Below are 25118 nucleotides of genomic sequence, written 5' to 3' on the forward strand. Positions count from 1 at the left end.
TTAAAGCTAATCCTAATATTTTATTTAACAGATCTATTATGATTTAGATCATTGAGTTGTTCAGAATTTCCGGCTGTTTGGTAAAAGCACTGCACTCGGACACAACTATAATAGAATAAAGGCCTTTATTGCCTTTTAAAATACTTTATAGCTTACTTTGCAGCTATTTTAGTTACTTTTCCCCAGATTTAGATAGTAGTATTGTCTATGCATTTCATAACGATGACTAAAACTCAAGATATTTTTGTTTTATGTATTTTAAAATTTAAGCATTAATATATATTGATTCTATGGGGTGGTGCGTTCATAACAAAAACTGTATGAAAAGAAATGAAGTAATTTTATTGATACACATTCAGTTTTGTTGTTGTTACTCTATTTTATTAGAACATTCACCTTTAATTTATCGTCACTTCCGAATTTCCGTGATTTTCTTTTCCATCGGTCATTAGTGTAGTAACTTTATCCTCAAACCGTGGTCACCGTTTTCAAATACTGATGCCAACTCGCACCTATACGAATAACACGAGTCCGTCGCTATTACATTTTGCCTAGCGTGAAGTCTGTTCTTTCTCATATTGTCATTATCGGTTGCCATTTATACCTAGTTCCGACGACCTCGTAGAGCTACCTGTTCGCCACCTTTATATATATACGTATATATATATATATATATTATCAGCCCGACCTCGCTCTAACAGGATACCAACACATAATAATAAAAACTCGTGTACTACGCTCGTCGATACTTAAAAATTGTCTCCGTCTTGTTACTCACAAAAATCTTTAGCCTACTATTTCCTTTAATAGGATATTGACCTCATCGCCGCTTTCCACATTAACAGCAATCGCAGTCTATCGTCGTAATCTTAGTTACTGAACCCTTATTCAGGCTGCCAAGACACTTCAGTCTGTTATTCTTTCCATCTGCAGTGGTTCTTTCCACATCAAACGATAGACCGAGTATATTAGTTGTTCTTTCGTCAGTCGATGATTTTTTTAGTGCGATTCATTAATTCATTCATTGTGTGCTATCCTTGTCGTCATGGTCATGATTCGTCACAATTCTGGTGCTTCATGATATAATATTACTTTAACTAATACTTAATGATGATATTTTTGTTATTATTAATATTAGTCATAATATTTACACAACCTGTATATAAATGGGGGGTTCGATTTTTGCTGCTCGATATTTCTGTACGAGGGTTTTTTGCGTTGCAAAGACAAACGTTCTCGCTTTCGTAACATAGAATCATTAAACTTGTTTACTGACTTCAAATACACACTGATTTGTTTATTCTGCCTGCATTTTCTGAACACAAAATATTTACCCTCTTCAAATACCCGTCTCTCAGCCAGACAACCTTCTTGCCGGATTCATAATTATCTCCTGGAGAAATAGTATATAGTTTGTTTTTTTGTTTAGGGCAATCAGATTAGGGAGAAAGCTTCTTCATCAATCATCAGATACATTACTATTCTCGTCTCTCTGTCGATTTTTCGCCACTTTACAATAATTATTATTTAGATGAGCATATTAAATAGAAAATAACGATAATAGTAGCAATAATAATATGGATTGTGGCTAGCAGGCGCAGTGTCATTGCGTGTTCAATGATTAATGACAACACAACAACCTTGAGACACAGGTAAGCCGTTCTCAAGCTCTTGTTGAGGGCCAATGCACTCAATTATATTCCTAAAACACAACATGCCAACTGTACGACAAAGTAGAAGATAGCTAGCTACCCACTAAAAAGTAATATTCTTTCAGGCCTTGCCTCCATGTGATTTTTTTTTTGTATGCCTTTCTGCCCGAATTTGCCCTGCGTAAGCGTTAACGCAAACAGGGCCTTTCTGGTTACCCATTTGTCGATAGGTATTATTTATAATTGACATATTATTTATATCGTTTGAAACGACCCTCCCTTGTGCTGCTTTTCCATAGTTTTATTCGTATTCTATTTTCCATCGTCATTATCATCAATACTGCTATATGTTTACTGATTTGATGATAAGTCGGTTACATACCGGATCGAAGGAACAACTTTTTTGCCCTTTGACCTCTTGTAACCATTCACAAATCATCACCGCTTTTATTTTCGATCACTTTTTACCAGCGGCAAATATATTTATCCGTACCAGCTAACAAAAATAGATTCCCTGACTTCTGTTTTTTTTATCCTTGTCAGACAAAGCGTATCGTTCCCCCGTGAGCTACACACAGTACTACTTTCTACCTGCGCTTCCATCCTGATACACCATTTGTGTGCTATAATCGTCGTCATCATAATCTATCTACTATAATTATAATATGTGTAGGTATTTATTACGTGTGTACTGTGTTGAACTGCTGTTCTCGCAGACCACTGCGTACCTCCAATAATCACTTAAAAATCATCTAGGGAAAAATGTTATGATGGTGGTGACGGTGGAGGTGATGAACAAACGAGAGGGGTTTACGGGCTGCTAGCGACTGTGCGTGTGACGCTAGTTACGACAGCTGTTACTTGTTGTTGACACATTCAACGCTGCTTTGAGTTGGTGCTGGTGCCGCCACCTGCTCCTCCTGGTAAGAGGCCTGTAGGCGTAATTGAAATCCCCGCCCGACTGAGTTGCGCTGCCGCAAGTGGGTTCTTAGCAAAAGCCAGCTGTAGGGCAGCGGCTTGTTGTTGAAGTGCTGCAGCTGTTAGGGCTTGCGCTTGAGCCTGAGCCTGCTGGACGGCTTGGGCCTGTGCCTGAGCTTGGGCTTGCGCCTGCGATTGTTGAACAGCAGCCGCTTGAGCCGCTTGCGCTTGTTGCGCTGCAGCTGCAGCTGCAGCAGCTGCCTGTGCCTGAGCTTGAGCCTGTTGAACGGCTTGAGCTTGCGCTTGAACCTGCGCTTGTTGAGCCTGCGCAGCCTGCGCTCCTACGGTAGGTGGCAATGGCGGAGTTCCACCAGCCAAACGTGAAAGGATGCCACGCTCACTCATTTGCAGGCGCTGAGCAACCGGTGGAATTCGTGCTAAGGTGGCAGGTAATCGGCTCACGTCACTTTTCATATCGGAAAGGAGCTCTTCGAGCTGATTGAGGACTTTGTGCAGCACGGCGTTAGCTGGCTTGTTGCCTGCTACAGACTCCTTCGACAGGTGCTGATGCGACTCGGCAAGACATTCGAGCTCAGCAAACCGAGCGTTTAGTGCCATGGCTGGATGTGCCGGGTCCTGCGTCAGGTTAAGGTAGGCAGCTCTGCGCAACTGCTCCTCAATAACGAGTGCTTGTTCCAATAGCTTGAAGCGGCGTGCCAAGAATTTGTTCTTGATATCTAGAAAGTTTCCTTTGCCTTGTTCGCTCTTGAAGGGCTCATTGATGATGGCAAATGCTAAATCATTCTGGATGTCTTGCCACCGGCCATAGCCGTGTTTGACGATACCAGCCAGAAGCCAATAGTCATGACGACGGTGCCAAATCTCAAACTCCTTGCCGGGACAAGCAGCCTCCTCGTTTTGCCAGAGCGTATGTAACTCGGTAAAGCCACCATCAGCTACGTTGAACATGAACTTCCTTTTAGAAATTGACTCAGAGGGTAACCCCAGCTTTGCTATTTTTTCTTCTGTTTCAGCGGTAGTTTCGGTCTCGGTCTTATCTTTTTCATTTTCTTTATTCTCAGAAGGCTTAGACTTGTCTTCTGCAGCCTTCTCATCTTTCGACTCCTCCTTGATAGCTTCGTCCTTTCCCTCAGCCTCTGTCTTTGCTTTTTCATCTTCTTTATCTTTAGTGTCCTTGGGATTTTCAGCAGGTTCTGGCTCTTTTTTAGTTTCGACATAGGCCTTCTCTGATTCCTTGGCATCTGATTTCTCTTCTTTTTTGGTCGCTTCTTGCTCATCGCCACCTAGATATGATAAAAAAGCTAAGTTATCAAGTCGTGTCTCAGAATATTCGTTTAAGAGTGTACTAAGAGTATTCCTGATGGAAACTTCAGGTTCTAGCGTAGAGCAAACGAAATCTCCTAAATAATTTAATAACTAAGATTTACTGGTGAGTATCTGTTTCTAGCCCCTTTCAGCTCTACTAATGTTGCTCCTACTAATGCTGTAAATAGCAATTGAGGACAATACCATTGCTTCTTGTGTTTCTAAAACGACCTTCGCTATTAACATAAACATACCTGCTTCGGTGGGCTTCGCATCTTTCTCTGCGACAGCAGCACCAACAACGCCATCTTTAATGTCGCTAACTTCTTTGTCCTTGTCGGTTTTCGATTCAGGAGATCCGTCTGTTTTCTCTTTCTGTTCTTCATCTTTAGTTTCTTTGGCTTTTGCCTCTGCCTCCTCATCCTCTTTCTTCTTGGCCTTATTCAGGCCAAGCTCTTCCGATGTCATGCTTGCTACACCATTAATATGCTCAAATTCCTGCACCTTTTTGCGTATCAGCGACATAACTCCTATACGTGTAAGAACATGTTGTCGACTAAGACCTTCGCGAGGAACGCCGTCAGCAAATGTTTCTGAATTATCAGCACCCGGCTCGCAAAGATGACGCATAAATAATGAGACATACGCTTTGAAATTCTTTTCCGATTTTCCACGGAGGTCTCGCACTAGCCACTGGGAGTTGAAAGCGTCTTGTGGAGGCATACCGTATCGCATGATAGCATTAAGGAATGCTCGCCGCTGGCGGGCATTGAAGCCCAAAACCTGCAACGCACCCAGCAGAGATGAATTAACAAATGAAACCAGTACTATCGGCTCGAACAAGTGTCTTGTATGCAAATTCCTTGCATAAAAATACACTACGAATAACTTTCCGGCTGAAGTAGCAAATCTGTCTGCACAGCGTACAAAAAATATGTAGCTCAATATCGTTGTACAAAAGTTATGCAGCTGTAATAAAAAGTGTTACTGAATATTTCGTGATTTCTTTACTTTTTGAAAATGACTCATATCGTGAGACGTTAACGACGTGTCCACATTGCGTTACTGTAATATTAAACAAATTGCCTACCTCAATATTGCCGTTAACCTTGGCGAGTAGCGGTGGAAGCGGACGATCCTTTTCGCTTTTACGGCTCCGACGCAATTTGTCCATATTTCCACCTTCCTTATCATCAAAGTCATCATCGTCGCCATCGGACGGCATGCTGAAATCAGAATTATAGTCAGACACCGGCTCATTCCAGTTGTCGTCAAGTTGGCGTCCTCTTGTTGAACCGCCCTGTTCCGTATCGTTGTAGTTCACTTGGCGACGTACGCGCTTCCCCTTGCCTAGCTGGCCCGAAATAATTTCCTGTTGTTGCTCATAGTGATGACGCAGAAGCTTCTCCCAGTACGCGGGATCAGCACTCTCCACCTCTTCCTTGATAATCTCGGTTTCGGGCTCCTCCTCGGTGGCGTCCTTCTTTACATAAGCCGCCACCTTGAACGAGTCAAGGTACTCATTAGCAGCCATCTCCTTCTCTTCAATGCCTTCCTTGGTACGATCAAGAAGCTGGACGATGGCTTTGTCATCGTAGTGAATAGCATTGTCTTCGCCATCTTCATCCTTGAACAGTTCTTCCGTTCCGAAGCGCAGAATATCGTCCAGCTCCTGTTTTGACATGGCAGCATTACCCTGTCGGCCCATTCCAGGACGTACAACAAGATGAGTCAACATCATTTTTTTCTTTGCTACTTGAGTGACTCTCTCCTCTACGGAAGCGCGCGTGACAAATCGATATATCATTACTTTGTTTGTTTGGCCAAGACGGTGAGCGCGCGAAAAAGCCTGAATATCGTTATGCGGATTCCAGTCACTATCGTAAATGATGACAGTGTCTGCTGTGGCGAGATTAATACCCAGACCTCCAGCTTTTGTTGATAACAAAAAGCAGAATTGTTCAGCATCAGGCTTATTGAAGCGATCAATAGCTTCCTGGCGCATTGTTCCTGTGATACCTCCGTCGATACGCTCATATTTGTAGCCCTCACCTTCAAGAAAGTCCTCCAGAAGATCAAGCATCTTGGTCATCTGTGAGAAAATCAGCACACGGTGGCCCTGCTGCTTAAGCAGTTTCATCATCTTTTGCATAACAATCATTTTACCGCATGATTTCACGAGACTGTTTACAGTAAATGCTCCGTTGGCTAAACGTTCGGCTTCAGTTTGCGCCGCCGGGAACAAGAAGGGATGGTTACAACACTTCTTAAGATCCATCATAATATTTAGAAGCGACACAGATTGGCCCCCTCCTTTAATAGAAAGCGCATCGTAGTTACGCGTCAAGATCCACTTGTAATACTTCTTTTGTATGGGGCTGAGCTCGACGCGGACAATGAATTCGCTTTTGGAGGGCATGCCCGTTAGGACGTCGGCCTTGAGTCGCCTCAGGAGGTGGCAGCCCAGCAGGTCATGCAGTTTCTTCACCTGCTCCTCCTTAGCGATGTCCGCGAACTCGTTCAGGAACCCCTAAAAAACAACGATATTGTATTAGATAACCTGTAAATAAAAATTAGAAGAATAAGCAGCAATTTGCTGGCAGTTGAGTAACTATAAGGAACGCATAGGAGCAAAATACCTAGAGTAACGTTTGGCTTGTCGCAAATGAGTTTAAATAAAACGATCATATACAGCGATTATATCTGAGTAAAATAAATATTGAAACACTTACTTGTAAATCATTGAAGTTCGCCGGGGAGAGGAAGTTCATGAGGTGGAACAGCTCTTCCAGATTATTTTGCAGTGGTGTTCCTGTGAGTAAAAGCTTGTACCGAATCGGATATTGACTAAGCACCTTGAAGAACTTAGACTGATTTGATTTCAGGCGATGAGCTTCGTCTACTACTAGAACGTGCCAGTCGATACTGCCAAGCAATGCCTGGTCCATAGAGATGAGTTCATAAGATGTGAGAAGAGCGTGAAATTTTATAGGTGCGTCTTTTTTCATCTTAAAAACCTTGTTCGAACTGCGGACAGCTTTTTCTTCGAACGAAAATTCGTTCTCACGAATAACGGCACGTGAATCTTTATCGCCCACGTACGTCACGACGTACATTTCTGGTGCCCATAATTCAAACTCACGTTCCCAGTTGATCAGTGTAGAAAGCGGCACAGCAACGAGGAATGGCCCACGTGAGTGGCCTTCTTTATAAAGCGAGTAGAGAAATGTGATAGTTTGGATAGTCTTTCCGAGACCCATTTCATCGGCGAGAATTGTGTCAGTACGTTGGCCCCATGAAAAGCGAAGCCAGTTAATGCCCTCCAGCTGGTACGGATGCAGTTGATTGCCGTTTTCTACTACGTACGGCGGTTGACCTTCATATTTCTTTTTGGGATCGTTAAGAGGCTTCTCAAATGGTGGCACAGAGTACCGACCAAACGCCTCTGTCTTTTTCTTGCTTTTGGATGGTTTGCTTCCAGGTTTCTTATTACAAACATTCTCTGTATGTTCCATGAGGGCTCGGAAATCCCAGTACTCCTGGACAAACTTCTTCATATCCGTAATCTCAAACTCCCCGCCATTATCTTCTACTTCCCAAGTGCAAGCTGAGTAGTCTAGCTCACGCCACTTTATTAAGTATACATTTTGTCCGGCGCGGTATGTGCGATGATTAATTACCTAAAAAAAAGAGACCTTAATTTTTAATAAAATTGCTATTGCATCAATTGTTCACTAAAATATTTTATGGGTGATGGATGCACTTTTATTAAATCAATCTTATTAAATTAAGCTGAAATGTCTATCTTACCCTACTTATTTCCAACCACTCGGGTTTGATTCCGTAACGATAATACTTTTCCTCCAGTTCAGCGTAGTGTTTATCTCGTTTGGCCAAAGACGATTTATGGTTAGGGAGATCTTCGGCTTGCGGGGGCTCATCCATGTCATTTTTTCGAGAGTAGTTCCGCAACAATGACGGATGGAAAACGTCCAACTGCAATTCATTGGCCCAAGAACAATGCCAGTACGACATGTCGTGCCATTTGATAAAAAACAAACGATATTTTACAGGCTCACGCGGTTCTGGCTTCTTCTTTTCTTTGTCCTCTTCGCCCTCTTCCTTTTCTTTTTCATCTTTGTCGTCCTTCTCGTCTTCCTCGTCTTCCTCGTTTTCGTCTTCCACTTTCCACTCGGCCCATTTCCACGACAGAATGCGCTGAACGCGCCCTTTCAGGGGTTCGCACGCACATCTTGGGCAGGTCCATTTGCCCGCAGGCGCACGCGAAATCGGTGGGAACACACAGTCGAGATGGTATGAACCAGGACATTGATCACAATGTAGCAAATCTCCACCTTCCTTGCAAGAGCGACAATATTCCATATGTTCATCACCACCACCCTCCTTATTTTTGCTGCTGCTGCTGCTGCCACCTTTCGAGCGGGGCCCGGCAGCCTCCTGAGCATCGGGAGCTCCGCCCTCAGCCGATATCCCGTCGCCTTCACAGCGCGGGCAGCTCCAGCGTCCCTCAGGAGGCTCCTCGAGCTCCGGTTCGAGACACACAAGATGATAGGCACGTGGACACGTGTCACAGAGGATCACTTCACCACCCTGTTGACATACCTCACAGTAGTCCTGGTGATCGGTGTCATATGCGTCCTCGTTGTCCGATGATGCCTTCTTACCACTGCGTTTAGGTTTGGCGACGCTCGAGCTGGTGCTGGGTGCTTGCTTACCAGCTTTAGCAGGGGCGCTACGTCGAGCACCTCGCTTTGGCGCCGCTGCAGCGGCTTCCTCGAGGGCAGCCTCAAAATTTGCGTCGCTGTCGTCATCCTCCTGGACGTCTGCTTCCTCGTCCGACGACTGATTAGGCCGCCGACGCCCGGAGACGCGTTTTCCACCTATCTTGATCTTAATAGCAGGTACCTTTTCTTTCTTAGCGGCCTGCGCATTTTTCCGGCCTCGCTTTAACGGCTTATCATCGTCCTTTTCTTCTTTTGTCTGTTCCTGTTCTAGAAGCTCCGGCTTCGGATGACCTTTAGAAAACTCTGCCCACTTAGCCGACATCAACGCGATGATTTTAGCCATAGCAGCTTTTGGATTGGCCTTTTGAATCAATGGCCGAATTTTCATAGAATACACCTAAAATCGGTGATGTTACAAACCATTCAATTGCACATATTTAGTATATATGGATAGGTACGGTGTCCTAGCTCATTGAAATATAGCAACAATAACGCAACTGTAATTAAAAAGTTTTAAATCAATACATAATAAGTGTCTCAAGCGAATCTGGTAGATTTTGAAACTGAATAGCTTTTGAATCACGCACTGTTTACAGACGATTTTTGGCTGGTAGTACTTCAGTTTTCTTGTGAGTGATCATTAATTGCGTTTACCCCCGGAGGAATGAGTTACAAAGAGAAAACATCTTTTAGTGTCGAAAATCAACGCTCAGTGGTAAAGTTTTTGTTCCTTGAAAGCCACAGCGCTGTAGAAATTTATCAAAGATTGGCAAAAATATTAGGCAAAGGGGCCTTAGGCACAGTATGCAAATGATGCAAACATTTCAAAAACCGAAGTTGGAACGTCGAAGTCTAACAAGAAAGTGACCAGATGTGAACACGTGAAGGACAACAACGCATTGCCGCAATCTAGGAAGTTTTCATGAATGCAAAGTTCGAATTCTAAGAACTCCGCCGGTCAAAACTGGCATTTCACAAATAACGTGTCACAAAATTATAACCCAAATACTGAAAATCCGAAAGTGGATAAAGATCTGTCAGCCGGGAATTGATTCCAGGCTGGTTCGTTAAAAATGTGTGTAGTGTATGTAGACCCTTAATTAGTAAAAAAAGCGCCTCCGTGAGGCATAACAATTTAATCTCTGCCATTGGTCAAAAAAATACCAGGCGAGAGAATGGTGTCGTCCTGCGACGAAATCGAGTTGGATAACAGTGTCAACTAGTTCCAGACTTAAAGAGATGATAATACTTGCAATGGAGATCAAGAGCATCTAGTACCATGAAATACTCGCCGAAAATTGAACAATCAATGCCCCCGGCTAGCTTAAGTTCCTCAAGAACCGTAGGAACGGCAATCGAAAACACGCAATCAGGTTACTTGACGCCAATGCCAGACCGCATCTTATTTTTTCAAGTATTTCTTAAATTGAGCAAAGGAATATACAACGTTGACTTCAGCTCGCCTATTCCTATGCATGGGACTTGCCATGCCCTAAAAAGGGCAATCTTATATTTCGGTATCAACTTATTTCGAGAACCCGCAGATGGGGACGCGAATCACATGTATATAGCTGTCCAGAACCTATCAGAGCGCTGGGACAAGTGTGTAAAAAATAAAGGAGAACGCCTATACCACGTATTAAAGAAACCATCAAATTAACCTAATTAGTTCAAACATTATTAATTTCAAAATCTCTTGGATCCGCTTGTAACCGTATATATATACATATATATATATATATATACGGTTTTGGCGTATCATATCATATCGCGAGTCGTAGCGCTGCGTCTGGAGCTAAAATTTTTCCTTTACGATAGAAACAAAGCATTTTAGACAAAACTATCTTTGTTAAGAGACAGTCTTAAAAATAAAGCATGTTTTTGTTTAAACGGATATTTTCAACATTTTTCGCATGTGCCGAAAATGTCACTTGCGGCGGTCATGAAACATATCTAACATCGCCTGCGACCACAGCCTTAATTCGGGCCCTAATTGACTCACTAATCATTTTTAAAATATTCCTTCTTTACTCCACAATTGACTTAATAATAACTTATTAATAATAGCATGCACTAAGCGATATTGGTAGGTGTAGACTCATTAAAGTGTGACCTGCTGCATATAAAAGGTTTAACGGAATTAAATCTTTGGCCAATAGCAATTCGAAAGTCCTAATAATACAAGGACTCAAAACGGCTTAAAAATTGAAAAGGCGTAAAAATTTTAAGAGGCTGACGGTTAGAACTTCCGAGCTGTGCTAACCCACGAGGATTTAAAGCGCCTAATTTTGAATTGATATTCTTCTGGCCATTAGTTTCTGTATTAAAAACCTAAGTGGATTAAAGGTAACTTTTTGATACACTTTAGCTAACTGCAAGTAAATCGAGCTCTCTATGTTTAAATCCTTTTGAGGATCTTCCAAGAGTCGTGCGTGAAAGCATGCCCACTACGACAAACAGCCCGTCAAAGTTTTCTTCAACCTACACACACACATTCACATATATATATATATATTTTTTTTTTCAAATTAGTTGGCTTTCATTTACCTTATATGACGTTAGCTCTTGATAATCTTCATCAGTATACTCAGTCATGGCATCAACCATTTGGAATTCTTCAAGAATTTCAGCTACCGATTTGGTATTTGATTCATTTTCTTCCTGTGCAACAGCGCTCTCACCGCGTCGTTTACTGTAACAAACAGAATGAAGTATTTATTTCAGCATCAACGCATGGAAAGAAGAAAGAGATATGCAACAATATATAGTTTTCCCAACATTAATTTTTGTCTTGCTACAGTTATTTAGCACAAAATTGATCTAATAAATAAGGGACATGTTATTTGTTATTACTAATGACAGAGAGCGAATTTTCTTTGCTGCAGATCTACGTACTCTGGGTGCGAAAATACGTGTCTTATATGCAGTCTATAATATTGTACCATATTAATATAAGTTTACCTGGGCTTAGCTGTGTATTCTTCGTCGCTTTGTTGTGCTGCATCGCTTTCGGCCTTACTGTTCTCATCATCGTCGCTGTTAGCTGCCGCGCGGCTACGACGTTTCTTTTTCTTTGCTTTTTTGTCTCTCTGAGCTGCCTTACGCTTTTTTGCCTTGCGACTTCCGCCCCGGCGCTGACCGGCCCCGGATTCTTCCTCTTCGCCAGCTTCATCGTAGTCAACATCGGCGTTGGCACCCCCTCCTTCAACTTCTTGCTCCTCTTCTGAACCCCCTGACAAATCGAAACAAAACTAAATTAAAAACTAAGCATCGCAGGCGATGGAAACTATAGTGATAAGACAGGCGTAACTTAAGCATTTATTCTAATAGATGTAAGTATTTCATATAGCATAGAAGTTATGTTTCAAATATGTAACCTTTGAGGCACTTTCTTCTTCCGAATCTACCGAAATAGACCTGCTCTAGCGTTGGACTATTCCGCCTCAGCAAGAAACTGAGCTATTTCGTCCAAAGATTGTACTTTCCTATACTATCTAGTAATTGCTTCCTCATTTTGCTCACTCAGTGGCACCCGGATACTGTAGATTTGATGTGAAGGCGTTATGAGAAAAATATCTGGTCTTCTCTCGACAGTAATTCTTAATGTAGTGGGTTGTTCAGTATCAAACGTGACAAATATTACCCTCATATTTCAAAATGACGCTACTCGGTAATAATGCGATATTCTATTATCCTTTTTCTGCATTCAAAATACGTTCGTATTTTTTTTAAAATCAAAGACCATCCATTCGGATAATGTCACTACAATTTTATCCTGGCAAACTGCAATGTGCCACGGAAAACGCGAACGAATAGTTTACGAGGACAGGTTCTACTGTGGAACTACAGCCGTAGGCAGCTCGCTGTAAGATACTCTGTAAGGGATCTACTATTAAAAACACCGCGAGCTATTCGTTCGAAATATTCCAAGGCAGAAACTTTGAATTCGAACGTAAATTGCAGGGGGCAGCCATTTGCAAAGGTGAATCACGAAAAATCAAGAGTACAGTGAAAACCGACCCAACTCAAAGTGGACGGGTGTTAGCACTTACGTTTGACCCATGAAAAAATACCTCCTTTGAATTCACTTTGATCAATAAGGTAAACATATTTGGGTGTTACATTATTTGAGCGAAGATCAAAAACGCAGACTCGTAAAGATCCTTGCTTCTCTTTGCTCTCACATTATAACAGTGATCCATCCTCACACCGAATTGAAATTTGAACTGAAAAAATAGATTCTCTACGATAATCGCAGACGGTCACATCAATGAGAGGCATAATTTAACTGACGGGGCATCAACTTAAAACAGCTGTAATAGGTTGTAGTCCGGTTAATAATGATGTGCAAATTTTATCCGTAACTTGGTTAGTCCGGGTTTGTCAGCAATTGGAAAAGGAAGCGAAAAAACTAATTAGATGGGCAAAAATAGTCAACAAAGGTAAACCACCCCCTGATAACGGTCCATCTCACGCCAAAAGATTCACGGTGTTAAAACGCAGTAATTACAGCTAGATGCTCATTGTCATCCACTGTACTCACCAAACAATACGCTTACAGATTACCATTTTTTCCAAATTCTCAAGAACTTTCTAATATCGAAGTTATTATGATATCGAAATTGCTTTTTGGCAATTTATCGTATCTCATGCACCAGCGTAATAAGTCACCATCCAAAGGGCAGAAGATCACAGATAATAATGGCATACACTTCGACTGAAGAAAGGAACAAGGCTGCGAAAAGTTCGAAAAGTAAGAGTTCATTATGTTACGTTTTTATAAAGTCCGGTACCTAAACTGATGAGTTTCTTCTAACATTGTTTACCTATACATAAATAAAAAGGTGCATTTTTAAGTAGATACGTTCTAAAACGACGAGATTAACTTGTAGCAATTAGTACTGGTCTCGTCTAGATTTCAGCTCTACCTTTGATGGCGTTTTTAAAAAAGATATCAAATGTCGTAGGCTGTCAACTCCGTCAGTAATCGTAATGACGCCATAATTTATTCACGTACCCTAATTTGTTGTTAAATATCTAAGATTTTAATTCATTGTGAACAATGGCCATCTAGTTTGTTTCGAAAACAAATGCATAAGTCTAGGGTTTTTTAATATCATAGCCACAAAAAAACTATAAAAGGTGTTGTCAATGAGAAACAATTTCAAGAACATTATTTCTGAGTAGATTCAACAAGCGTCAAATAGTCGGCTAATGTTTAACAAGGCTACAACTTTTAATTGCTAAAATAAAAACCTTTTTCCAAACCGACAAAAAAAGTCATTATTTTTAACGAATTAGAGACCTCTGTGAACTGACTTTGGCCAGGCAGTATGATGATATGTACGTGAGTCAAACGTAACTGTAAATCGGTATTAAAAAGAAACATAAATATTGGCAACGCTCCCAGAAGGTTGCTCGGGAGCCGAAAGAATTAGGTTGGGCGTTTGTTGACCACATTAAAGGCTTCCGCTGCCGTGATTGCTTCTAGTATCATCTGTATCATTGTCAAAACCATGAGTATACCAGCTTGTCATGCGTGTGTCCTTCCACTGACACAAGCCCACTCATTCGCATTCGCGTCTCTCTCTCGTAGTCAGTTGGTTAATGGTTTTCAGTCACTCTTTTTCTAACTTTTCTTCGCCGTCGTTTTCCTCGGAGGCACTGTATCAGTTGCAGATAGCGCCGATTCCATCGATGAAGACAGCGATAACGGCACACGATGATGTTGTTCTCGGCGCTGGTGATATAGTGAGTGTTGTTGTTGTTGTTAAACAGTGGGGCGACAGAAGACAGTTTATTGTTGCCGCTGCTGCTGCAGTGCTGCCGAGTGACGGCCGCGGGTTCGTTAACCCGCCACCGCTGCTTATAGGTGCTTCTGTTGCAGCAACAATTTTGTAGGCGCTATAAGTGTCAAGCCTATTTCGGCTGGCGTTTGCCAAGAGGTCAAAGTCGGCTAGACAATCATAATAAATTGGGCCTGTAGGCTTTAAATACCATTTCCATTACAGCAATATATGAATAAACAGAACTTTACTGGTCAACCTATCAACTTAAAGATGAAACAAATGAAAAACTTAATATGCACCTATCAACAATGTCGTTTTGAGTTTTCTATCTCCCTTGCCGCCTCCAGTTTTACCTCCTTGCCCTTTTCATTCTTCTACAAACCCACTAGTGATCTTGCTGCTGCTACCGCTGCTACCTTATAGAAGTAGCTACAAAGCAATTATTATGCGGTAGTTAAGCGCAATATAGAAGTGCAAAACTAAAACATGATAGGCCTTTGTCGCTATCTCATTGCAGTGCCTACCGTAATCAAACAGCAGCAGCGAGCAGGACACAAGTAATATCATCTGTGCTGCGTGTGTACTGTGATGCAGTGCGACGCAGAGATGAAATTAGCAGATACATGAACATTCTAATCAAGAAACGACGTATTAAATTCATAGACATTTAAGTCTTCTATTAATTTCGTACAATGTTAGTACGTTTTTCTGCCGAGATTTCGCCCGTTGATCCACTAGCGCCATAATAATGCTCTCAGGACTATAAATACTATAGTTCTTGTATAACCCACCAAGTCATTACGCAATACAACTCTTTAAGAACGACATAGTGATAGACTTGGCTTTGCCTAATTAGACGGCTGTACGTACGTGAAAAGGTTCCTGTACTTTCACGAGACTTTACTAGACAGAGTTTATGTTGTGCCGGCTTATAAAGTAGACGTGAACTAATAGAGATATCTATTTTGAACGTTACAAAAGTATTTTTATGACAATTGTCCTCTAAAATGGATGTTGGGTGTACTAGCTGTAGTTTCGGAAGTTGCTATTTGCATTGAAGATTAGTGTCAAAAAAGCATTCAGAAAAGAAGCATCATAAATGACTGAAAACACAGTGATGAATGCCATAGTTTTAATATTATAGAAACGTTGGAATTATTGTAAAATGCGCAATATAAATTTTTGATACGTTTTACATGCTCGGAAGGGTGAGAAGGGGGTCATGGGGAACGAATGTCCATCCGTTTTTATATATACATATATAAGTAGATCACTACATATATACAATCATGTTGTTTAATAATAAATATTGGTGTGAATATAAGCGAACGAATACATATGACGTTTATCTTTGCGTATTTCATTCATGCTTTGTAGCAGAATCTAGGGGCTGAGGATAGGCCGGCATCGCAAAATACAGGTAACGCTAACCTCTTTATAGCTTGTGTAATGATACTACCATAATTGATTAAAAAATTAGGAGGCATTTCGATTTAACTATAGCGAACGCGATCGGAAAAAATCTGTTAACTTATGTCCCTAATTCCTGCTAGAATTATAGCAGCAGCCTTAGTCTTGCAATAGGAACAAAAAGGCAGCGATGTAACCATAAAATCACAAAGAAACAGAGATTATCAGAAAAGTGAATGTATAGTATTGTACAGTACAATGTATTCGCATGTCTTAGTTTACTCTGTTGTCTATCGTCTCCTGTGGTTGTCGACTTGTGATGTCTACCGCTGAAACCCAATAGAGGCGCGTTCTTTTGCAATAGCTAAGCGAGCCTTTCAAAAAAATACACATCTTCCTTTTTAAGAAATTTACTGAAGCAGTATGCCAAGTTCATCTATAGCGAAAGTACAGAAAAAATCAGTATCAAAGAGCAACACAGAAGCTAGGCCTAACTCGAACCGAAAAGCGCCGCCGGTAGCGAAGAGTTCGCACCCGGAGAGTTTGGCTGATTGGCTGGTTGATCTGTAGGTCTATGTGTGGCTACGAACACTTATTGACACAGCTCCCTCCCCCCTCCCGCTACACAGGCGACGCCATCGGGTTTGTTCGGAGCGATTAGGTCTTGAAAAAATAATTGGTAAAACACGTATATCAGCTTCATCATTCCAATAAGTAACGTCTTACCGGTATTTGAACATGATACGGGTGCACATCTCTGTATGATATGATATGATGATATGCGTGTCTATGTGTGTGTGTGCACAGACGTGTGGTGTCCTGAAGGACTGGCTTAAGCCGGGTTGATGCCATGGCTGTCGGTACTACTGGGTGCGGAGTTTTTGTGTTGTCAGGGACTTTTGTATGGAAGGGAATGAACTTACCACTGAAGTTCTCCTCGTCGAGATCGGCCATACCGGCTTTTACCGAAGCCCGGTCAGGGCCCACGTTACGACAGTTCCTCTAGAGGCAACACCAAACAATAGCGGAGGTAACACGTTCCCTCAGCTCTTCTAAGTGCCACAAACTTCACCACTACTTGCCGCGGGATAACCACCGATCAAACGATGCTCACAGCAGCTCCGAGCTGCCGATGCTGCCGAGAAGCCGCCGAGTTGCGAGGGAGAGATGGCGGCTGCTTAAGGCTACTGTCGTATGTCTAGAACACTAACTCGTTTGTTCTGCCAAACAAACTTGCGACGGTGGCGAGACGCTCATCCGTTCAAATGAAACGCGGGAAAATCCATAGCAAAACTTGTTGGAACTCCTGCTTGCAACCTGTTGTACAACTCAATCACTAAATGTAGACTTTAATGAAAAAATATTATTTGATTAGATACACAAGCTGCAATCGATTCTGGATCGATTTTGTTAGTTTCAATGTTCCAGGCAAAGGAACAACTAATGTATGAGTTCAAAACTGCATTTGCCTTGCTCAACAACGTGCTGAGCCCTTAAGCTGAGATGGAGCTTAATGATTTCTCTCGCTGAATGGAATGATGGTTATTAGCTTAATGGATATCAAGAAAACTTCAGATTCCCTTAATGAAATATTCCATTGATTCGCTCTAAGAGCTACCCGGGATGCAACATTCTGAACTACAAGTGGGCATGCCGTGCAGAAGAAGTTTTAATGAGAGATGGGGCTATTGTAATACCGTGCCCGTTCGACTTTATAAATAAATAAGGATAAAAAAAATAAACGTTGTCTATCGGTGCATTCGACGAAAAGCGCAGAATAGAAATGACAAAAAGTCGTAGTAATAATCACTATAGCGTCCTCGAGAGTAACAAGTCACTTACCAAATTTTAAAGATTATAATCTAGAGGAATTTAACTTAACTCAAAAGAAATACAAGTGTCGAAAAACATAGTGAATTTCAATGTAAGAATGACTAAAATATGCTGGAAAATTCCTTCTGAAGAACATGCATCTAAGATCAAGGATGAAACAACAAATGTGGCATTAGACGAAAGTAGAATTAGAGTTACCACTTCGTAAATCTTCCACTGTGCATTAATGAACTAACATAATTTTACGTTAACACATTGACATATCAACAACTGATGATCGTTCCGGTTTTTATTTGCAGAGACGAATCAACGCTCCGAATTATTTTCTTAAACTTAGAAATTAATTTTTGTGACTATTTCGTAAAGAGGTCAGAGAGTTGTATCACTGTAAACTCATTCACAGATTTTTCAATCAACATAGAAGATTAATACAACATCTTTAACCAAATGTCATATTATATTATACATACATATTATATTTACAGTTATTAATCTTTGTTAAACTTGAAATTATTGAATAAAGATAAACTTCTCTTAAACAATACACATCATTAGCAGGAATTTCTACCGAGATTTGCAATTTCTTATACTCTGGATTGCTTACTAATCGCGGATTAATGATATATTTCGTTAAGGGATTTTAGAATAATCTCCATGACTATTTATTTCAACCCATATTTTAGCTCATAGCCATATTATTTTTGTGTAGGGAAAGGAGATTATGAGGTTTCATTCTGGGTTACCCGTTAGCATGTTATTAGACAAAGCGAATTTTTTTCTTTTTTTTTTCATTCATTCAATTTTCAATCAATCAATCAAAAAAATCAAAACAAAATCAAAATTCAAAAACAAAAGTCAAAATGACATTGCGTTTTTTTTCTACCTTAGATTCACGGTATAAAAGGTTGCCGAATCTCGGAATCTTTAGCCTATTAGCTTCGAATTATTGCAGCAAACCCAACACTTGCATTCAAAGCGACGCACTTTTCGAGGTCATTAACAAAAAAATTATCTAGGCAAACTCATTCACCGTAAACTTCAAAACAATGATTTTCGAGATGGTTAGGATTATAGAATTGACGACGACTATGCTGATTGTGAAGTTTCAAATGTAACAATATGAAGTTTGTATTTTCATTTTCTACAAAGCCGTTCATGCTACTGCTCATTGTAATGTAAAATCTACATCTCTAACTCAATGCTTATATACACTTTTGTGGTTGACAGAAATATATGATCATTTCAACAAGCAAAAAACTGCCTGTTTACATTTTTATAACATCACTATGTTACGTTTATAAGATTATTTTTTAAGACAGACATTCTCTTGATTAAGATCCATTGCAGGGAAAAGTTCCTACTAATTTAGTAAACTACGGGAATGTAGAAATTTATGAGAAAAGTCTGCAGTACTCTGATGACGTTATTGATATATTTATGTTTTCATCAATTGTGAAATAGTCACAAAATAATATTTCCAATAGATGCAGTAATGTTACGTAGATTATGTACTTAGTTGTACATATTATGTACTTAGAGTACATATTATGTACTTATTTTAACGCATTAAATATTTGCTCACTGCAAACAGTTCACGTACAGATAGAATTAACAGTGGTTGTTTTGTTATTCGAAAATGTTCTCTTTATACTCATCACAAAAAATTATTATTTTTTTAGAATCTGAGATAACGGACTGAGTATTTCCGATCGACGCGATTCAAATTTGTTCTCTTGAAGATTAATGCTTTTTCATATTATTAGTTCAGACGCACATTGGTAGTACTGCAACCAGTACCGTTACCTTCAGAATAGTGGGATGATTTGTTTGGACAATGATCAAAAGAATTTCGAATACGTAATGGATATTGTTACACACATTTTGATCACAATGCTATAACATCAGTCAATGAATATCTTCTGAAAGAAACAACATTACCCAAACACCTTTAAGTCGCTTCTGCATTCTGCCCAAAGATGGAATATGCAGCGAATATGCGCTATCTCTCGACGGTATTCTGTATCTAGAATATATAACTAGTATAGCTCCACCTGATACTTGAGTTATTTCATTCTAGTAGTTTCTTTAATGGCTTTTCACTGGTACAGCATCAACGTTTAAGGTCATGAAAGTGCAGGCATTCAAAAGTAAGGCTTTACTTTCCCGCCATTTCGTTATAAAGGACTACGCACTTTTTTGTAGTACGATAAAACCTCTGTCAATGGGTGGAAAAGTAGACAAAATAATTTATTCTACAAAGACTAAAATTCTAAAGACTAATTGTGTGTTACTAAGTGTTAATTATTACATTTTTACATAGCAACTGCGGCGCCTCAGCAGAGCGGGCAGGTTGCTGCACTGGTCGACCAAGTGTCTGAAGTTAATAGGCCTTTATTGTTTTGTACGAAAACGGCCGAAGTACTTACAAATGAGCTGCTTGCGCTTGCGGAACATATCGCTGTACGTATTCTTGTAAATAGAATACTTCCGTGTTTGGATATGTCCGGAAACATTGTAGAGACTACTTGTCTTGAGGTAAGCAGTTTTATACATAGTACATAGTAGAGCGGCACAGGCCAACTTGTTCTTTGGGTTCTTCTCTTCTCAGGGAACGACCGTTTCTGTGGAGAAGGCAAATAGGACTAGTGTACCCTTCAGACTCTCCTATCTAGTAATATGAAGGAGCCTACTAAGTCGCTCTATTTATCAAAGAGTGCTATTTGAAGACATCTATGTTTTGCCCCATGTACTTAGTTTATACAGCTCAAAAGCGGATCTATACTAAACACTAACGATTTTATGCGAAGAAGCGATCATTCAGTATATTTATGGAAAAACGTTTATTTCAAAACGAACTATGGCTTAGTTTAAAAGAGATATTGCTTTAGACCTATTTAATAACAAGCTAGCTGTATCGCTTGCATATTGACTCATACAAATTTTTACGAACAGTGCAAAAATACTGGGACTTTTAGAGAATTCACTTTCGAAATGACTGTTTTATGTTAGGGGCACATGTAGCGCGCTGTGGCCTGTGAACACATAGATAAGCATAAATATTTCGACGCTATTCTGGATAAAAACGTCTTGTGTTTTTGAAAAGGAGTGTCCGTCATGACGTTCGTATGTATGATCATGTAAGCTAAGAACTTTAAGAGGTACAGAGGCATAACACTTCTTGCATATATGAAAATAGTTTGGTTTAATCAAGTTAATGTTGTCATCATTTCTCTGTTATAGGACAAATCTAATTCAAAATCGAACTAATGTATCCTTCATTGGTTGGAAAACATTCGACCATTATAATAATTGACAATGCTCACTGACGTTACTAAGGTCTAAATGTCATCGTATAAAATTGCTATAACTTAGAGACAGATAGCATGATTGGAGATTTACGTATTGGTTGATACAAGCGTCATGGATTTATCCTGATTTATTCATGCTGTTCATAGGAATTGGAACTAAGATCTCACCGAACTGCGACGAAGTATCTCGACCTCAACCAGCCGCGGAGTGATGAGCGTTGGGCTCGCTTAATGACTGTTTGCCAAGAGGTCTTCTTTCTTCTTGTTAACAATCAGCACTCAACAGTAAGGTTACTTAATTTCCTCGCATCTTGACTTCGCTTTGTATTTTTGTTACAAATCGGCATGAAGTGCGCCTTAATTTCTGATATTGAAAATTATCGCCAGTGAAAGGGAGTACTAAATTTAAGTTTATATTTCCTAGGAGCCGATTTACGCGTTGTTATTTTCTTTAAAGTTACTTCGCATTACTTACACTTATGTATGCAACTCTATGACTACGATATTTTCAGTGAATTTCTTATAACTCACGTGTTTTTAAGCAAGTTTTCTGTTATTGTTAATTCCAAACATAAAATATTTTTTCATACACATTCGGACACGAGTTTTATAGTCACATGTGGTGTTTAATAGACAATAGTAATCTGGATCTTTAGCATAGCCACGAATACGTAAAGACTTTACATCTCTTTTCTTTATTTTGTTGAGTTGATAGGTATCGATTTTCCGCAGATACAGCTCAGTATATAATCTTTGAGCTATTATTTTTTGTATTAAAAAAAAATTGGAAATTTCCGAGAAGTTTTTCTTGTGTTTCTGTGCCAGATGTAGTTCATTTATCACTTTTAAAAGAAACAATCCAATTTTAACAACATTAATTTGAATAATCTCGCTACTTTGAAATAATACTTCGAAGAGATAGCTTTCGCTATTGTATATGCTATATACATAGGTTCGACGCATCTTTTACCTGCACGAGAACATCTTTAGAGCTCAGGCTCACGTTGCGGATAGCCTAGAGGACCTCGGATGCCTCCTTAATTGCGCTCGAAGGGATCTCAATGTCCGGGCAACAGCAAAGGTGTGCCATTTCTCTCTTAATCTTGTGAAACAGTTTTCCTCCAGTCTTCCAGGCTATACAGCCAATAAAGGAATAAAGTATTCCATTCAACATATAATGCAATCAATTGAAGTTTATTAACACGTCGTAATAAAAAAGAAACACGCATTTCATATTGCGAAATTCCTAATACTAAGCGTAATAGATTTAGTATTCTTTTCAAATAGCTCAGATTGACGGTGTTTTATGAGGGTTTAGTATATTATCAGATGCGGTTCTTTACTTGCTTTAAAAAACAATATAAACCAAGTTAAGTTGAACTATCAATAGCAAAAACGTCTAGCGGATGTTCCATTATACGGCGGATCCATGCACTATAGCAAAAACATCCGTTTGATAATAATTTTATGGGCTTTTCCTACAGAATGTCCTACGGTTGATTTTACTTCGTCCAGAAGACAGTGTAAAAGCAGATAGAAGAAAAAACGATCTGATTTGCTTTTCTGATTTATCATCACTGATCATTCATAACCCATCATGATCATAATGTCCAGCTCATAGGTTTTCTGCATGATCTTGTTTATTTATTATACATTATTATATTATATAAGCTCTTGTACGTAACCATTATAAAGTGAGAGAAACCTTTTTTATAAACACTTGTACATGTCAGCAGGGCTTGGTGTACGGTCATTTGGAGTGGCGAACGATTGAAGCAGATACCTGGTGCAATTGTTTTTCCACGCCTGTCACAATTCCTAGTGATATGCGTACCATCGCGGAGGTTAGTAAACAGTTGTTTGTTTATCCGCGTGGAAAAAATTCTTCTTCTTTCGAGTCTAGGTTTTATAGAAATCAATAAACAATACAGACAGACAGTTTTTGTATTCTGAGTATGAGGCTAAAAGAAGAATCTTTATCAGCCAAAAGGAGTACCCTTTCGTTATAACTCCGATAACGTTTTACACATATTTTTGCTTTTCGAACACGTTCTAGGCTAGACCTTTTCTTATTTTCTATTTTCATGTGTTGGCATTGTGATCTTCTTTTGCTGTCGCAGTGATATACATAGTGCTATAAAAAGGGGTCTTATACCGGGCCATAGAATAAGCAGAACCATCGAAAAAAAAACGTTGGAAAATAATTTAAAAAAATGTAAAAAAGCTATACAAAGAGCCATGGTGGCCTGCACAGAGCTCTGCTTGGGTCCTAGAATAAAAATACGGCCTTAAACAACAATATTTGTTTGAAACGCAGATGCGAAGCAACGCCAACACGGTTTTGATCGTAGAGAAGGATACGGTCTTCCAAAAGCTTTTAGATCAGAATGCCATTAAGTTCCTCGACCAGAATGGCTTGAAGACAATTCTAGTTACTGGGAAAGGTAAATTATATTGAATTATTTAGAATGGCCCGAGCTTTATAGCAAAGTTACTTTTAATCTTAATCTCGTTTCGTTATAATAAAGCAGCTAAATCGTTCACACCTTTAATGAAAATTTCCGTCGAGAAATTGATAGTTTTAATAAACACGTATCCTATCGACAACAGAACAAGGACATTATTTGGCCAATCGAGAAACATTTGCGTTTGAACTGCGACTCGGAAGTATGCAAGCAATTATGGGCTGTGTTTTACGAAAATCGGCTGTTTTAGTAGTAGTGAATCTGTGTATGTCTTCTGGAAAAGCTGAAAAAATAGAATTTGAAAAAATTTTGAAACGAAGGGTAGTGGAAACTGACAAAATTGTTTTTTAAGTGTGCTCTTGTCCACTCACATAGGCAATATATTTCAGTAAGATCGGTACTTTTCAAAAATAGCAACTTGCTTGCCCGATGTAGCTGGTGCATTCTGAATTGCAAATTATATGCTTGGATTGTAGTCAAATAAATTATTTAGCGATAAAACAGTACGCTTGTTTTGAAAACACGCTTTCTTTTTTCAAAAAACACATGTTTTGTAAATGACGTTCTGCAAAGTTGGGATGCATTTTCAGCTTCTTTCAGTCTCGCTTTATGCATCTGATCGTGTATTTGACTTTGCTAAGCAAAATATGTGGATATGGTTTAACTGCAGGCGTTCCTGATTTCAGTACGAGGGAGATGCTGTGGGTCCTAAGGCACAAAGTAATACCTAATGCCAGGTGGGATTTAATGAGCTGAAACATAAATAATCATAGCAGTTCTGTGTATTGTTATTTGAATAGACGTAAAGGAAATTAAAATTATTATTATTATTATAACTATATAATTAATACATATTTAATATTGGGGTAGGTTTTACGCATTGACTGATGCTGATCCGTATGGCCTTGATATTGCTGGAATTTACGCCTTCGGTTCCTTGAGAAGCACACGCTTACGACTCGAGGTAGCTGGTCTCCGGTGGATAGGATTTCATCCAAGCGAAATCGCCGAGTATGTATTTATTCAAGTGCATGTATGCATTTCTCTCAATATGCTCTAGGTAAGTTGTCTTTAGCTCAAACAGGATGTTTTTCATTACTAGTGATGAGTGTGTCTTAACGATATTTATCCGTTAATCTTGTCGTAGATCTTTGTTCGTTACAGTTCGTTTGCCAATGATAGCATTTCAATAATGTGATCTGTAGCTTATTTCCACTGGTTATTGAGATATCCGCACTTAAATCAGCTTAGGAGTCCATTCATGAGATATAAATTGCAATGCCATACTTGATAAACCCTATTTGTCCTGTGAAAAAAGGCGATCTTCTTCATGAGGATGGTGATATTTTTATGGATAAAAGTGCATATACATCAATACGTTAGGTAATGTGTATACACATACATTACCTAACATATTGATAAATTGCTTAAGCTACTACGTGACGATGATTTTATCATTCTAATCTTAAATATATTCAAATGGTTTTAAAAGCATATTTTTCTGGCATTTCCTTTCATATAAGGTTTAGATTGGATGACGCGCGGCGCTTACCGCTTTCCGATATGGACAATCGACGTCGAATTGCCCTTATGAACAGGCCTTGGATCAAAGGAAGGCCCCAATGGCGAAGTGAGGTAGGAATGAAAAACTCAATGCCTAACTTATTATATA

At 39.7% G+C, this 25118-nt stretch overlaps 2 protein-coding genes across 2 annotated transcripts in view; one reads left to right on the top strand and one right to left on the bottom strand.

Moving 5' to 3' along the window:
• Positions 1-321: 321 nt before the first annotated feature.
• On the bottom strand, positions 322-18915 carry Mi-2 (chromodomain-helicase-DNA-binding protein Mi-2 homolog). The gene is made up of 8 exons (XM_022843916.2): positions 16764-18915; positions 11603-11873; positions 11189-11333; positions 7707-9038; positions 6629-7576; positions 4987-6426; positions 4151-4679; positions 322-3874 (listed from the first exon to the last, which is right to left on the bottom strand). Exons 1-8 carry the CDS (start codon positions 16792-16794, stop codon positions 2529-2531), a joined length of 6042 nt encoding a protein of 2013 aa, XP_022699651.1. The 5' UTR covers positions 16795-18915; the 3' UTR covers positions 322-2528.
• An 895-nt stretch (positions 18916-19810) lies between these two features.
• mei-W68 (meiotic W68) overlaps positions 19811-25118 on the top strand; it is a 6926-nt gene continuing 1618 nt past the window's right edge. Inside the window, exons 1-8 of the mRNA XM_086970889.1 lie at positions 19811-20208; positions 21129-21266; positions 21934-22062; positions 22718-22825; positions 23299-23425; positions 24117-24183; positions 24317-24457; positions 24970-25081. Of these exons, the coding sequence (XP_086827015.1) occupies positions 20173-20208; positions 21129-21266; positions 21934-22062; positions 22718-22825; positions 23299-23425; positions 24117-24183; positions 24317-24457; positions 24970-25081 (858 nt within the window). The 5' untranslated portion in view covers positions 19811-20172. The remainder of the gene's footprint in view (positions 20209-21128; positions 21267-21933; positions 22063-22717; positions 22826-23298; positions 23426-24116; positions 24184-24316; positions 24458-24969; positions 25082-25118) is intronic.

The sequence above is a fragment of the Varroa jacobsoni genome, unplaced genomic scaffold, assembly GCF_002532875.2.
Source record: "Varroa jacobsoni isolate VJ856 unplaced genomic scaffold, vjacob_1.0 scaffold_114, whole genome shotgun sequence".
NCBI lineage: Eukaryota > Metazoa > Arthropoda > Arachnida > Mesostigmata > Varroidae > Varroa > Varroa jacobsoni.